The sequence below is a fragment of the Terrapene carolina genome, unplaced genomic scaffold, assembly GCF_002925995.2.
Source record: "Terrapene carolina triunguis isolate 2854851 unplaced genomic scaffold, T_m_triunguis-2.0 Scaffold67, whole genome shotgun sequence".
NCBI classification, from domain to species: Eukaryota; Metazoa; Chordata; order Testudines; family Emydidae; genus Terrapene; species Terrapene triunguis.
In genome coordinates this window covers 21,974,998-21,991,729 of record NW_020664418.1, presented here as the reverse complement: position 1 = coordinate 21,991,729, position 16,732 = coordinate 21,974,998, and the positions used below count along the sequence as shown (strand labels likewise).

At 42.0% G+C, this 16,732-nt stretch overlaps 1 protein-coding gene across 1 annotated transcript in view; it reads right to left on the bottom strand.

Annotated features, from left to right (window-relative positions):
* The window catches only part of TRPM1 (transient receptor potential cation channel subfamily M member 1), a 143,740-nt gene that overhangs the window by 46,725 nt on the left and 80,283 nt on the right, over nt 1-16,732 (bottom strand). Inside the window, exons 10-12 of the mRNA XM_026648451.1 lie at nt 9,092-9,164; nt 6,915-7,015; nt 2,763-2,936 (exon numbers count right to left, since the gene is read on the bottom strand). Coding sequence (XP_026504236.1) covers nt 2,763-2,936; nt 6,915-7,015; nt 9,092-9,164 — 348 coding nt within the window. The remainder of the gene's footprint in view (nt 1-2,762; nt 2,937-6,914; nt 7,016-9,091; nt 9,165-16,732) is intronic.

The following is a 16,732-nucleotide window of genomic DNA, read 5'->3' as shown; positions in this document are numbered from 1 at the left end:
AGATGTTGTGGTTTTTGTTTTTGTTTTTTGTTTTGGATGTGTCCTTAATGTTGAAGTAATGAGAGCAGTAAATGAAACCTTTAGGAACATGATTGTAATGTTCAGTACTTTTTATTTGGTATCTTATAGCTAAACCAAGTGAAATGACACATTATACGAAGAGGTGGGTTTGCTTGCTGTGTGTGATGGGAGCAGGTTAAATTTAAAAAGAATGAACTGCACAAACGTAAAGAGTGTTTTGTACCATAACAACCCACATAGGCAGCATCCATTCAACTGACAAGCTGTTGCCTCAAATAGAGAGAAGTGGCAATATGCACTGGCTCCGATCTTCTGAAAAGAAATCCCCAAGTTCTTGCTAGAAATATTGGTCAGAAAACATACAAGAGTTTCCCTTAATATGGCCAAACATGGGAACAACCTAATAGAATGTTCAACTTTAAAAAAATTAAAATAAACTCATAGGAAATTCAAAACAAAAGAACTGTCTTCCTGTAAAATGTTAAGTCTTCCTCACTAATCACTAATGAGCTAGAAACATTCAAAGGAATACTTTTTTGTAAAGGAAAAACTATATATTTTTGCAGTCTTTCTGTTCCCAAATATGGTTTAATCACTTTGGTTCAAACCTTCCAAAACAATTCACTCCTGAACTGAAAACAAACCTGCCAAATTTCAGCCAGGAAGGAAAAAGATTGGAAAATGTAGAACTATTAATAGCAACAGAAAATTACCACCTAAAATGGAAATGCTTGTGTGACCTTAGATATAGGTAGATTGCATAGAAATATGTAATCTACCTAGCATTATGAAGACACTTATAAAATACATAAAAGTAGGGCTGTCGATTAATCGCAGTTAACTCATGCGATTAACTCCAAAAAATTAATTGTGATTAAAAAATTAATCGCGATTAATTGCACTGTTAAACAATAGAATACCAATTGAAGTTTATTAAATATTTTTGGATGTTTTTCTATGTTTTCCAAATATATTGATTTCAATTACAACACAGAATATGAAGTGTACAGTGCTCACTTTATATTATTTTTGATGACAAACATTTGCACCGTAAAAATGATAAACAAAAGAAATAGTATTTTTCAATTCACCTCATACAAGTACTGTAGTGCAATCTCTTTATCGTGAAAGTGTCACTTAAAAAAGAATCTACATTTGTGTTACATAACTGCACTCAAAAACAAAACAATGTAAAATTTTAGAGCCTACAAGTCCATTCAGTCTTACTTCTTGTTCAGCCAATCGCTAAGACACAAAAGTTTGTTAACATTTATGGGAAATACTGCTGCCTGCTTCTTATTTACAATGTCACCTGAAAGTGAGAACAGGTGTTTGCATGGCACTTTTATAGCCAGCGTCGCGAGGTATTTACGTGCCAGATATGCTAAACATTCGTATGCTCCTTCATGCTTCAGCCACCATTCCAGAAGACATGCTTCCATGCTGATGATGCTTGTTAAAAAAATAACGCGTTAATTAAATTTGTGACTGACCTCCTTGGGGGAGAACTGTATGTCTCCTTTTCTGCTTTACCCACATTCTGCCATATATTTCATGTTATAGCAGTCTCGGATGATGACCCAGTACATATTCGTTTGAAGAACACTTTCATAGCAGACTTGACAAAATACAAAGAAGGTACCAATGTGAGATTTCTAAAAATAGTTACAACACTCAACCCAAGGTTTAAGAATCTGAAGTGCCATTCCAAAATCTGAGAGGGACGAGGTGTGGAGCATGCTTTCAGAAGTCTTAAAAAAGCAACACTCAGATGTGGAAACTACAGAAAAAAAAAAACCTACAGAAAAAGAAAATCAACCTTCTGCTGGTGGCATCTGACTCAGATGATGAAAATTAACATGCGTCAGTCCACTCTGCTTTGGATCGCTATTGAGCAGAACCCGTCATCAGCATGGACGCATGTCCTCTGGAATGGTTGTTGAAGCATGAAGGGACATATGAAGATTTAGCGCATCTGGCAGGTAAATATCTTGTGACGCCGGCTACAACAGTGCCATGTGAATGCCTGTTCTCACTTTCAGGTGACATTGTAAACAAGATGTGGGCAGCATTATCTCCTGCAAATAGTAACTAAACTTGTTTGTCTGAGCGATTGGCTGAAGTAGGACTGAGTGGACTTGTAGGCTCTAAAGTTTTACATAGTTTTATTTTTGAATGCATTTTTTTGTACATAATTCTACATTTGTAAGTTCATCTTTCATGATAAAGAAATTGCACTACAGTACTTGTATTAGGTGAACTGAAAAATACTATTTCTTTTGTTTTTTACAGTGCAAATATTTGTAATAAAAATAAATATAAAGTGAGCACTGAACACTCTGTATTCTATGTTGTAATTGAAATCAATATATTTGAAAATGTGGAAAACATCCAAAAATATTTAAATAAATGGTATTCTATTCTTGTTTAACAGCGCGATTAATTACAATTAATTTTTTTAATCACTTGACAGCCCTACATAAAAGGTCTCCCATGCCTCAGAATATTCCAGGAATCAATATGTCCCTCACCAGAAGTTAATTCCTTTCATTCCAGGTGGGATTAATGTGTCTGTTTGCATCACTTCTAGGGCCTTGTAGAAGGTAACTCATTCTTTGATTTATCTTTGGGGTAAGCTGGGTGTGTGCATATGTAAACTGAGAAGAACAGATTAGAGGGAGGAGTCAAACGAGATAAAGAACAGAGCAGCAACTGGAAGAAAGCTGCCACTTTCACCTTACCCAGTTTAGTAGTTCAAGCTTCCGTGGATCTGTTTCTTCTTCCGGCTCTTCTTTCATTTTCCCTCCCTTTTTTTTCCCTTTTCCTTTCCCTCTGGCTGCTTTAGTTTGAGGTGCTGGAGATTTCTTTTCCTTCTCAGGTGCTGTGCCATCAGTCACTGTAAGGCTTCCTAAAGGCTACATTTAATAATGCACAAATATTAAGATAATACAGTCAATTGTTTTGGCAATTGGAAGATTGTACATCAATAGAATGTTCTATTGAATCTTAATACCACCACTCTCTTTTACAGTGGTGCTATGTGTAACCTACCCTCACTCAGTGTGGCATGCTGTCCCCCTCTAGAGGTGGCTAGGCCACATATAGAGATTGAGGAGCCTCATACAGCCTTAGCTAACAGATCTGGAACTTTCAGCTTAGGCAGCGTAGAGGCTAATGCTTTAAGATCTAGACATCCCACGTTTGATCCCAGCTGCTTATGACTTACTCAGGAGCACAGAGTAACATCTAAAGAAGAAAACGGACTAGGCAGAGAATTCACAGTTGAAAAGGCAACATCTAGTACACAATCGTTATCTGTAGTGGCAAATCTCTCAAAACATCAAGGCCCAAATTGGGACATAATGTGTGAGAAAGATCGAAAATGAGGAACACCACACTCAACAAATTCATGCAGGGATTCATTCCCTGAGTACACCTATTCCATAACCATTTGCATGATTCTTTATCCCTGATATGAGCAACAACATTTCAAAGTGGGACAGCACCATATTTTTGTGGTAAGTAGTTAAGTCTGGGACTCAAGTGGATGTCTCAAAGTAAGGTACAACTGAGAGGTATGGTAAGCTGCTGAGTATGAGCCTGGCACTTCACCTTCTTTCCACTTTTTAAACATATGTAGAGAAATAGTGGAATGTCAAAGTAAAAGCAACAAGCAGATAAGGAATAGAAGGGACCAGTGTTAATAAGAATGCCACATGGCCATCAACTGACCTCTATATAGTCGTATGGGCTAAGGCCAAAGAGGGAAGATTGCAGCTAAGTGGCTCATTTACATGCTAAGATCATGCTTATGTTCATGTCTCCTCAAATGTGCCTATTCTCCACTACCCCCTTCTCCATTTTAACCTGTGCTCTTGGGAGAAAGGAGGAAGGCACACTTGAGGCTAGAATTGGGCAAATAGCGAATTTTCAGTGAATCAGCAATTTCAAAAAGTTGAAAAAAATTCATTCCAGATGGAACAAAACATGTCATTTAGGCTTGGACCATTTATTTTTGAATTTTTAAAAATATTAAAGAAAATTTTGAAACAAAAATAATTTCAAACTGAAAAAATCCATTTTTTCAAATGGTGTTTGTTTTTTTTCTTAAACCAACAATTTGGTGAAACCAACTTGAATTCACAAAATGCTTCAATGTCACCAAATGTGCATTTTTCAATGAAAAAAAAGATTTGGCTGAAAAATTTTGAGACTACTTCCCCTCAGTTTGGACTGCTGCACCTAGCACTTAACTTGTCCTCATACATAACTTACACAAACATTTATGCTAGACCACAACAAATTGGTTCATTGTGCAGAGAACTGCAGGATCAAGGCCATACACGTTTGCTTAACAAAGCTTTCTTTTTTGCACAAAGTCCTCTCACACTATCCTACCATGAAAGCATTTACAAGTCAGGACAGAAATTGATCTGTAAACTCACAGCAAACACTACATCAAGGGCAATCTTCATTAATTTGAAATGACAATGAATTGTAATCGGCTCATGTAATTTCCACAAAGAGTTGAAGAGTACAAAGATGAAACTGGACAAAACAGCGGTAGGTTTTGTTTGCCCGTTGATGTTTTTTAATCTAAACACAATGTGGAGATTGGAACATTTCCTCCAGATAAATTGATTTATAATAATACTTATATTGTTTAGGATCCCTAAATCCTCTTTATGAAAATGTTTTTAATGGACCGAGAATATTGGAAACATCACATTGCTAACAGGGAAAGAATAAAATAGCGTATACAGGAAGGATTGTTGGTTAAATTTTTAATGACTGAGGTTTCTAAATTAAATTAACCTCAATGAAGCACATAGTGTGGATGTAAAGTATTTTACTGACCATTTTATTGTACGTCATTTCAAGAAAGACATCTAATTAAAAAAAAAAAGAACCTTACTTAATTCTTATGGCCTATTTCTTCGTGGTTCCTCAGAACACTTTGTAATCAGGAGCGGCGCCAGGGTTTTTGCCACCTGAGCATTCAGGGGGCCTGGGGTCTTCGGCGGTGGGGTCCTTCCGCTCTGCATCTTCGGGGCACTTCGGCGGCGGGTCCCGGAGCGAGTGAAGGACCCACCGCCGAATTTCCACCGAAGACCTGGAGCGGAAGGACCCCCCGCTGCTGAATTTCTGCTGACGGCAGCAAAATGCCGTCCCTCAAATCCTGCCACCCTAGGCGACTGCCTAGGGTTGCCTAGTGGAAGCGCCGGCCCTGTTTGTAATAATTTCATACCAGATGGTTCATGTAGTAAAGCAAAATGCACCAGCATATTGAGTCACCAAACTGGCTTAAAACAAGGTTTTTTTTAGTTACATGAATGACTCTAGGGTAGAATTTTCAAAAGCACTCAAGTGTCTGATCTTCCCCCATTGAAATCAATGGGAGCTTTACCATTAACTTCAATGGGTGCAGTATCACACTTTAAAAATGATTTAAGAGCACAAGACCCATTCCAATGCCTTAGGCACTTCTGAAAATCTCACCCCTAGATTCATTTTGCATCATCTCATACACTAAGGGCCTGATATTCAGCATTGGTCTCTTTGTGGTCATGATTTTGTCCCATTAATTCAAACTGGGATTTTCAAAGGAGTCTCCTAGGTACCTTTATAATTTCCAGCCCTACTGTGTAATTTATTAGAGCTAGACATCTAACCACCCGCTTGTACTCACCAGTCAGGCAGCCGGAGGTCTAAGTAGTATTACTAGAACATGCAGTTCACTATGGGTGTGATGACTGGTTCTGCTGAGGTCTGAGGCTTGGTCTACCCTACAGAGTTAGGTCGATGGAAGGCAGCTTATGTCGATCTAATTATGTCAGTGTACACACTACAGCCTTGCTCCCACTGATGTATGTGCCTATTACACTAACATAATAACTCCACCTCCACGAGAGGCATAGGGCTTACGTTGGTGTAACGATGTAGTGTCCGTGTAGACCCTGAGTTACTTACATTGGCTGCTGGCTGTCATTCTTGTCAATTTCACGGCTCCACGCTGAAAGCCGAGTTGTCACCGCTAGGTGGATGAGGAGCTCCAGCTAGAGCCTGGCTGCCCCTCTGGGCGCCTTACCCCAGCTGGGCTGTGCCCACCCAACTTGGAACCTGGCTGCTGCCTGGAGACTCCCAGCTCCCAATGGGGAGCCCAGGTGCCATCTGGAGGCTCCCGGCTGCCTGTGCGGAGCCCGGTTGCACCAAGGCTCCCGGCTCCCTGTTGGGAGGCCAGGAGCCGCCCAGCCTCGGGCGCAGAGCTCCCTGCTGGGAGCCAGGGCAGCTGGGCTCCTGGTGGCGGGGAGCAGGGAGCCGAGAGCTGGTGCAGAGGGTGGAGGGCAGCCGGGCTTCCTGCAGGGAGCTGCGTGCGGAGCTGAGAGCCCAGGTTCTCAGCCCCCGACACTGCCCCTCTTAAGTGGGTGGAAGCACTCCTGGTGTGGACGCACAACACCAACAGAAGGATGGCAGAATGTACATGAACCACGAGAAGCGCAGGGCTTATGTCAGTGTAGTTAAAGCGATGCCCTAACATAGGTCGATTTAAATTTCTAGTGTAGATATGCACTCAGCATAAATCAGGCCCCATATGATTTCCATTATTTGAATTTCTTGCCTCAAGAGGAATCTTGAATAAATTCATTTGCTAATTTTATGCTGCTACTTTTCATTTCAAAAGCACACGAGTTTTGTCATTATTAACTTTTTGGAAAAGGTAGACTGGTGATATTTTATAATGAACAGTCCATATGGAATATTCCAGACCAGGTCATCATGCATACCAAAAGAATTCAACATTACTGTCATTGCCAAGAAAATCAAAGGAAGGGATATTTTCCACGTAATTTAAAATAATTGCTAACTAATCGGTCTAGGAAAAGCAGCTTTACCGGCCAGTGATGTCCAAAGACAAAGATTTGGCTACGTGCAATGTCCACACGGTTCCAGGCCAATGCCAAGCTCAGCTGATCTGGTGCAGATGCGTTGGTACCTAAGCAAACAAAAGTATTTAGCATTTCACACTTCATGTAAATGAGTGGACACCACTGTAATTTAATTCTCTGGGGATTAGATCAGATCTTCAGCTGGTCTAACGGTGAGTAGTTATGTTGAAATGAATGGAGCTATGATTTTTTTACACCAGTTGAGGATTCGGCCCAATAATCCTTTCAAAATTGGGAATAGTAACATTCTCCCTTTTTCCTTGCAGTTCGCAGAAATGGACCTTAGTCCCTTACTTGTTTTAGCAAGAGTATTAGTCTTGTCTCATTTATACACATTAGTGATACAATATCTTTCTCTACAACATTATGTAGTTTAAATGTTCAAGAAAAATTGTCAGAAGCGACAGAATAATCTCAAAAGGTTCAGATTAGCTCGCAAACAAAAATCTTTGTAATAAGAGCATTATGGCTGAGAGTGTGCTTTGGAATCCAGCTAACAGTCCAAACCAACATTACTTTCTTTACAAAGATTTACTTTAAAAACAACAACAAAAACCAAACTCAAGCGTTAGAATGTTTGGAAATGACACGGCCGAGGGGAATTGGCTGGATCCCTTAATCCAGCCAGTTGAGTGATCCAGCTCATTCTGCATTGTCATATCATCCTCCATCCTCATTATCACCCATCTGATTTACACCCCACACACAAACAATTTTTTAAACTAAACACTTTTGTTAGGACCTATGTAAAGGTACAGATAATTTACTAGGAGAGGATGGGAAATGGATCGATTGAATAGGAAATGGGATTTTATTCATTTGCTATGTTGAACTTTGGGTATATTTTTGCAAGTTTTGTGGGGCTAAGCTAAGTGTGGGTGGGTGGTTTCAGGGGTTATTGCCACTCCATAACAAATCCCCACTCCTTGCTAAGAGTCTAGATGTTTATCAGAGCTTAAGCAGCTCCTCTAAAAGGCTTCTTCCTTCTCTAAACCCTGCTGACTTTATCCCTAATACTGTTCCCCTCCCTTCCACAGAGCATAATCAGCAGTTTGGCAGATGCCCTAAACACAGGTCTGGTGATTCCTTAATCCCATGCTTCTCTTTTCCCTACATCTTTCACCTAAAGTCTCTTTTGTAATCAACTGATATCAACTTCCAAAGTGCATAACATTTGATAATAGCAGTTGTTCCAACAAAGATAGACTCAGCCACAATCTTAGGGGGTTTAGAAAAGAGAGAGCAAGCTTATTGGACAGACAAACCAATTACATTTAGAAGTGACTATAAAGCCTCACTCCAATCCTTGAACTACATTTTTTTTGAGGTTTAAAAAAATCTAGTTATCTTCTTCCCTCTCCCCATGTTATTTATCATTTTGCATACACTGGCCAGGACTGGAATTGGATGTATTGAAACACTATGAGACAGGTCAGAGAGACAGGTTGGGGAGGTAATATCTTTTATTGGACCAACGTCTGTTGGTGAAAGAGACAAGCTATTAAGGCTACGTCTACACTGCACACCTTACAACGGTGTGGCTGTGCCGCTGCAGCTGTGCTGTTGTAAGGTAAGCAATGAAGCTGCTCTTTGTCGCCGGGCTCTCTCCCACACTTCACCTTGAATGGTCCCTTAGAATATGTGCTAAACAATCTGTTCCACCTTGCATTTAGCTGTGACACTCAGAGTACCTTTGCCAGACCTGAAGAAGAGCTCTGTGTAGCTTGAAAGCTTGTCTTTTTCACCAGCAAAAGTTGGTCCAATAAAAGATATTACCTCACCCACCTTGTCTTTCTAATATACTGGGACCAAAACGGCTACAACAAATGCAAACACAAATGAGAAAGGTTCTTCTGGTATTTCCTGCCCAAGTGGAAGAAGGAAGCTGTGGAAACTTCAGGGTAATGCTATGGAAAAGTTCAGATCTAGACCTTACATATTGGGCTCATATCTTATCAGACCTGAACCCAAAACACCAAACGCTTTGAGGTTACTAATCTGAACTGATAAGAACAGAACAGACAAAAGTTTTGGTATTTAGAATGACCCACACAGAGCAAGTGTTTATTTTTTTTTCCAAGTTGGTTTGTTCATCCTTATTTGTTGCCTGCATAAAAACTCACCTTTAAGTAGAGCAGTTAAAATAGACATCTCAATGTCCTGTTGCCCCTCAGAACCCATACGGAACACAGTTATCTATAGGAGAGAGTAAAACCAAACACACAATTAACTCAGGAACATAACTTAGAACAAAAGAAAGAAAGAGAATAAGGCTATGTCTACACTACACAGCTTTTAGCGACAGGGCTGTATCGGTACAGCTGTGCCGCTAAATGTCGTGCAGTGTAGCCACTGTTCGTTGGCTCTCCTGCAGACAATGCACTGTTCACACTGGCACGTCGTGGCAAAACTTTTGTCTTTCTAGGGGGGGTGAGGAGGGAATGTTGCCAGTGTAGACATAACTTAAGGGAAAGAGAGAGAGAGAGAAAAGAAGAGAGATAAATTGCATATTTTTCTATATTGTTTGAAAATTTTCAAAATTTTCAATTTCAATTACATTTTTCATTAAAATTTCTAATTTTGACAAATAAAAAGGGATGAAAACTTTCATATCTTTGTCCTGTTCTTTGACTGACTATACAACTAGTAAAAATAAAAACAAAAAATCAAAATTTTAAATTTTGATGAAATTTTTTCACTGACAGATTTTGACAAAAAACACAGGTCAAAATTGCTGTGCCAATTTTATATAGGTTTCCAACCATCTCTAGTATTTTACAGTATTCTGAATTGCCCGCTTATACCTGAAATAACCATTATGGCATTTCTTTGACTGAATTTAACATTCACACAAGTTTGAGATGCAAGTTAAGTAATACATTGACAAAAAGTACAATCCTAGATGGGGCAACTCTCTTCTACACAAAACTGAATATTTATATTGATGTTTGGTTCAGTTGATTATTAGTGAATCAAATCTACTGAGTTAAAAATGCACAATAGTGCCCTAACAAAGCAAGTTTCTTGGGACATTTTTCTGCAAACCTGCTTTCCTGTGTTTCACCTCTCAAAACACCCCTCTTTCACCAAGCAGGTAGGTATGGGTGTAACTTGCACATACAGTCAGTGACCTATGTTGGGGGTGGTGGTAAGCTGCAGGAGGCATTTGCCTCTGGCAGCACAATTCCTGCCCAAAGCATACAAGTGGAGAGTACACCCTTTGGACGGTACCGTTTGCTACCCCACTTCACATCAAACAAACTCTGCTCCCCGGGCCCTCCTCCCCTTCTTTGGTGTGCATTGTGCCCTTTCACGCTCACAAAGAGAACACTCCCTGTGTTCCCACAAGCACTGCCAAGGCAGTTGTTCACAGCCCTTTTTCAAAGGGACAAGTGGCTAAAACAGGAACCAATCTGAACCTTAAACCAGAAACTCATCAAAAAAGTTTGGGAAAAAAAGCCAATTTAATTTTTTGCCCCATTATTTTTCATATTTGCGACTGTCCTTCTGGGTTCTGGTTGGCATTAGAAAAGAAGTGCCAAAGCACTATAAGAAAGGTAAGATTTCTTCTGACTCCATCAGCTTAGTGTCATTAGAAACAGAGGGCTCAAACCTGCCAGATACTGAGAATTTTGGCCTTGATCCAGCCAAGTACTTAAGTCCAGGAGTAGTCCACTAAAGTCAATGGGACTATTTAGATGCTTGAAGTTAAACATGTGCTTAAGTGCTTTGCTGGATCAGGGCCAGAGTGCACAGCATCTTGCAGGCTGAACCTAGAAAGCACAATGGGCTTTACAATGTATTTTATTTAACATGGTTACAGTACAAAGAATGATCTGACACTCACATTCTATGCAAACTTGATCTGGATTTGAAAAAAAAAGTGTGATGAAGGAACATAGGAACACTGACTTTCTGTATAGTCAGTGCTTTAAGTATTAATAAATGTCTCGCTCAGTTAGAAAATACTACTTCTGTGGCAGAGAACTGGAGAGTAAAATGGATATAAATATCTAGCTTTCAATGAAGGTATCCTATAGTATGTCACTGAGTCTGAGACTAGAGCGCCTTACACCTGTAAATGTCCTTTACTTTGTATCATTTTATGTTACCCCAGAATATCTAAAGATGTTTCGCTTTTGAGTACTTGAATGAGTTTTAATATATTCATATTGGCCTTCTGAAAAGTACTTCTATATGCTGTAAGGCGGATGCACTGATTTATGTTTCTTTCTGATTGCTCAATAACAATAACTAGATTAGAAGAACAGTCTGGTAAATAACTCTGTGCATTAGTGATTGTTATGCATTATTAGAATTAGTATTAGAATAATTATTAGAATAAGTATTAGAATAGCACCTAGAGGACTCAAACAAGTTCGGGGTCCCATTGTTCTAGGTGCTGTACACAAATGTAATAAGAAACAGTCCCTGTCCCAAGGAGATTGCAATCTAAATAGACAAGGCAGACAGTAGAGTGGGAGAAAAGGAAATACTATTGTTCCCATTTTACAGATGGGGATTGAAGCACAGAGAAAGTAAGCAATTTGCCCAACTCAAACAGGACATCTACTAGACTGTAAGCTCCCTGAGGCAGGGGCCATCTTTCTTGTTATGTGTATGTACAATGTACAAAGCACAGTAGGGTCCTGGTCCTGTAGACTAGGGAAAGTTGCTACAGGTTAATTGGAGCACCTGTAGCCAATTAAGGCCCTGCCAGGAACCTAATAAAAAACTTCTGCTTCAGGCACACAGGGCGGAGTGAGGAAGGAGAGAGGACTGGAGTTTGGAGGCGTGTTGCTGAAAATTGAAACACCAGAGAACCGGAGGAAGGGAGACCCTGCCCCAGCAGAGAGACTCCCTCCCCCAGTGTCAAGGACCGAGGGTAACTCTACCCAAGGGGGAAGAGGGTAAGAAATCCATAGGGGTTGAGAGGGGCTGGGGCTCAGAGTGAGGAGCAAACCCAGACCCCTTCTCTGCTTCCCTCCTCTACCACCTTCCTGGGCCACTAGGGGGGGCCCTTGGCACCCCAAGAGCAGGGGTAAGGGGTGGTATCCTAGCCCCCCTGCCAAGAAAAGCATGGGACCCACCATACCAACGTTGGCCATTATGTCACAATCCTTGGAACCTTACTTCAGTTTCTGTTCAGTCCTTAGAGTAAGGATTGAGTAAAAATTGCATAAGAATCACAGGACTGGGCCTTTATTTAGGAAACTAGGGTCTGAGAACTAAGAAGCATAAAAATCTAAGAAATGGAGGTAAATTTGAAACGGCATAATTTTTCCTTGATGCAAATGCTGAACTCCCCAGAGTACCAATGGGAGTTCAACACTAGGAATGATGTCACCTTCTGATGTACCTCCAAAAGGAAATTATTGGAAGTCAAGGAAGGAAAAGAACATTTGTGAAAAACAGGAGGCCACTATGACACTAAACAGGCAGGGAATTACAGACTGGCATTGAAGGACTTAATTCTTATCTTGAAATTTGTGGGAATTGATGTTAGTGCCTCCTGGCAAACTGAGGTAACTATTAGAATGAAGAGTCTGCGACTTGTGCCAAAACTGTGGATGCTTAATGACAAATGGCCAAATTCTACAAGAGGTCAGCAGATAAGCACCTCTCCAAAAGCCCCCCCCACAACATGATAAGTGTGGGTCAGAGGTGTCCATCCTAATACTGTCTCCCCTCAAAACCCACAGCCAGCCTGCCCTGCCAAGCTCCTCAACTGGAGCAGAGAGTGGCTTTGGAGATCGGGGTGTGGACTGGTTGTTTTTTGTGCACACTTTGGCTTTTTGACCCAGCCAGGACCCCATCAACCCAGCCCACTGAAGAGATTGTTTGTGCTCTGGGCTGCCAGAAGATGGGTTCACATTAACACTGCTGTTACTGAGTGTATACGATATTCAATGGTGTTGTGAACATCATACATTAGCCAAGATTTTTACCTAAAGTTTGGATCTGGAGAAAAATATCAGATATTTAAATATTAATATCCAGCTCATCGCAGGACTAGAAAAATAGCGAAAGTCTCTAAAATTCATTCTCTCTCTATTTTATGATTCCTAGCTCTATACCAGCTTCTTTTTTATACTTTTACAGAGAAGAATATGACAGAAGAAGGGGAAAGAGTTGGAGGCTGCTGAGACTCAGAGTTGATTTGATGGAAAAGATTTGATTAACTGGATTTCTGGATGTTCTGTTTGCTGCTCTTTATCCCCAAAGTGGGACATCAGGATTAATATTTAAGCTGATAAAATTGGTCTCATAACTCCCATTATTTACCCTAATTGCTGAATGCTCATTCTGTAACTTACTAAATTTTGTTTTGGCAGCAAAAGGCTATGAAAAATCATTCTTTGATTAATGCTTTGACTGCCGGAGTCAGATTCTATAATAAAAGACAATGCCTTCCAGACTAGCATAATATCTGACTTGAGGATTTTGAGAACATTTCCTGATGGAGTCTCCGAATGTGGGTTCATATTAATGGTGTTGGGTGAGGTTCCGTACATTTTACCTGCAATCAGGCCTGAAATCATGGCCTTATCATGCTAACCATAGAACACTGTCCAGACATCAGTGTGAGAAATGGGCAGAGATACACGGCTCATTTACACTGATGCACCTCTTGTTAATTATAATGAGGCCAGCATTAACAGAACTGACCCAATGGAATCTTTCACTAGTGTCACACATTCATTGGACCAAATTCTGAAGTCCTTAACTTGGATCTTATTAAGTCAAAACTGTCATTGAGAGTCAGTGGAGTATGCATGAGTAAGGAGCAGGAGCTGGAATCTGCTGCTCTTACACACAAGGAGTAGCACCTCACTCCATGCGTACTCCCTTTATTGTGGATGAACTGGGCCTTAAGCATAAACTTTAGTATTTAGACTTGGGTTAAGACATCTTTGTTCATTTAATCTGCAAGAATCAGATCCCATTCTGGAAATGCAAACTGCTGCAGATATCACATAACTACGTGGGGAAAAAACAAACATGAATATATTTTCTTTTCCCTGACACTTCTCAGTGTACAGTGCCATGTTATGAGGGGGAACTATGGTCCCACTTCTCAAAGGTATTTAAGTGCCTAAATCCCATGGATTTAAATTATTTCAATGGGAGTTAGGCACCTAGCTATCTTTGAGGAGCTGGGTCAACTTGTTTACAGAGATCAGACTGTCATGGTGTGTGGCTGCCCTATAGTGCCTCCTGCTGGCCTACTATTCCACTCCTGCTCCTTGTCTCATTTTCCCTCCCCAAGGTGGGTCTCAGCTCACACACTAGTCAGTTCCAGAGGGGTTTCTTAACCCTCCGGCCAAATCACAGCCAAGAAATACTAACTAAAAAGTCCCAACAAATTAAAAAGGAGCTTCTGCCCTTTGGGGCCTCTCTTCAGACCATCCTCTGAGCCTTATTCCCTATTACAGGCTCAGAGGATCCCGGAATGGGTCCCACATTCCCTTGGCAGACAGGATTGGCACACTTAGGCCTGGTCTACACTACGAGTTTAGGTCGACTTTAGCCGCGTTAAATCGAATTAAGCCTGGACACGTTCACACGACGAAGGCCTTTCTTTCGACTTAAAGGGCCCTTTAAACCGGTTTCTTAACACCACCTCCGATGAGGGGATTAGCGATAAAATCGGCCTTAGGGGGTCGGAATTGGGTGTGTGTGGACGGAATTCGACGTTATTGGCCTCCGGGAGCTATCCCACAGTGCTTCATTGTGACCGCTCTGGACAGCACTCTCAACTCAGATGCACTGGCCAGGTAGACAGGAAAAGTCCCGCGAACGTTTGAATTTCATTTCCTGTTTGCTGAGCGTGGAGAGCACAGGTCGCTCATCAGCACAGGTAGCCGTGATGGAGTCCCAGGATCGCAAAAGAGCTCCAGCATGGACAGAACGGGAGGTTCGGGATCTGCTCGCCATATGGGGAGATGAATCAGTGCTGGCCGAACTCCGAAGCAGTAAACGAAATGGCAAAATATTAGAAAAGGTCTCCAGGGCCATGAAGGACAGAGGCCATAACAGGGACGCACAGCAGTGCCGCGTGAAAATTAAGGAGCTAAGGCAAGCCTACCACAAAGCCAGAGAGGCAAACGGAAGGTCCGGGGCTGAGCCGCAAACATGCCGCTACTACGCAGAGCTGCATGCCATTCTAGGGGGTGCAGCCACCACTACCCCAACCGTGTGCTATGAGTCCCTCACTGGAGAAACACACAGGGAAGCGGGTTCTGGGGACGAGGAAGATGAGCCTGAAGATAATGTAAATAGCTCACAGCAGCAAGGAAGCGGAGAAACCAGTTTCCCCAACAGCCAGGATATGTTTATCACCCTGGACCTGGAACCAGTAACCCCCGAACTCACCCAAGACCCTGTGGGCACACAGGGGACCTCTGGTGAGTGTACCTTTGTAAATATTACACATGGTTTAAAAGCAAGCGTGTTTAATGATTAATGATTAATTTGCCCTGGCAATCGCGGCCAGTACAGCTACTGGAAAAGTCTGTTAACGTGTATGGGGATGGAGCGGAAATCCTCCAGGGACATCTCCAGAAAGCTCTCCTTCATGTACTCCCAAAGCCTTTGCAAAAGGTTTCTGGGGAGGGCTGCCTTATCCCGTCCGCCATGGTAGGACACTTTACCACGCCAGGCCAGTAGCACGTAGTCTGGAATCATTGCATAACAAAGCATGGCAGCGTATGGTCCCGGTGTTTGCTGGCATGCAGACAACATCCATTCCTTATCTCTCTTTGTTATCCTCAGGAGAGTGATATCATTCACGGTCACCTGGTTAAAATGGGGCAATTTTATTAAGGGGACATTCAGAAGTGCCCCTTCCTGGTCTGCTGAACAGAAATATTCCCCGCTGTTAGCCACACGGTGGGGGGAGGGGTGAAGTGATCATCCCAGAGAATTGGGTGTGTGGGGGAGGGTTATTAGTTGGGTTTGTGCTGCACGTTAACCCTGAAACCGCAGCCCCTCCTTTTACATTGCAAACCCATTTTAAATGGCCAACCCAACGGGTGCTTGGTATGGTTAATGATAGCAGTACTCTTTGAAACCATCCCCACATGTTAAGAAGGTTAAAAAAGCCAAAAGACTGTGTCTTACCATGGCTGCCTGCAAGCTGAAATCTGTGACCTGGCACTGCGTGAGTGATCTCTCACACCAAACAGGCAGGCCCTCAATATAAGAGGAAAAATGCGACCTTGTAACGAAAGCACATCTGCTGTGTAGTGTGAACAGCAAAATGTAACGTGAAAGAGTGTACACATTGTTCTCTAAAATGTATCTTTTTTAACCACCTCTCCCTTCTCATCCACCAGCTGCAAATCATTCTCCTTCACAGAGGCTCGTGAATATTCGAAAAAGGAAGCGAAGGACGCGTGATGAAATGTTTACAGAACTTCAGACTGCCTCCCACGCTGACAGAGCCCAGCAGAATGCGTGGAGGCAGTCAATGACTGATTACCGAAAAGCCCAATATGAGCGAGAGGAGAGGTGGCGGGCTGAATCGCGGGCTGAGGAGGAGAGGTGGCGGGCTGAATCGCGGGAGGAACAGAGGAAGTTGCGGGCTGAAGATGAGAGGTGGCGTCAGCTTGCACACAGAAAGCAAGAGTCCATGCTCCGGCTGCTGGAGCATCAAACTGATATGCTACAGCGTATGGTTGAGCTGCAGGAAAGGCAGCAGGAGCACAGACCGCCGCTACAGCCCCTGTGTAACCAACAGCCCTCCTCCCCAATGCTACAGC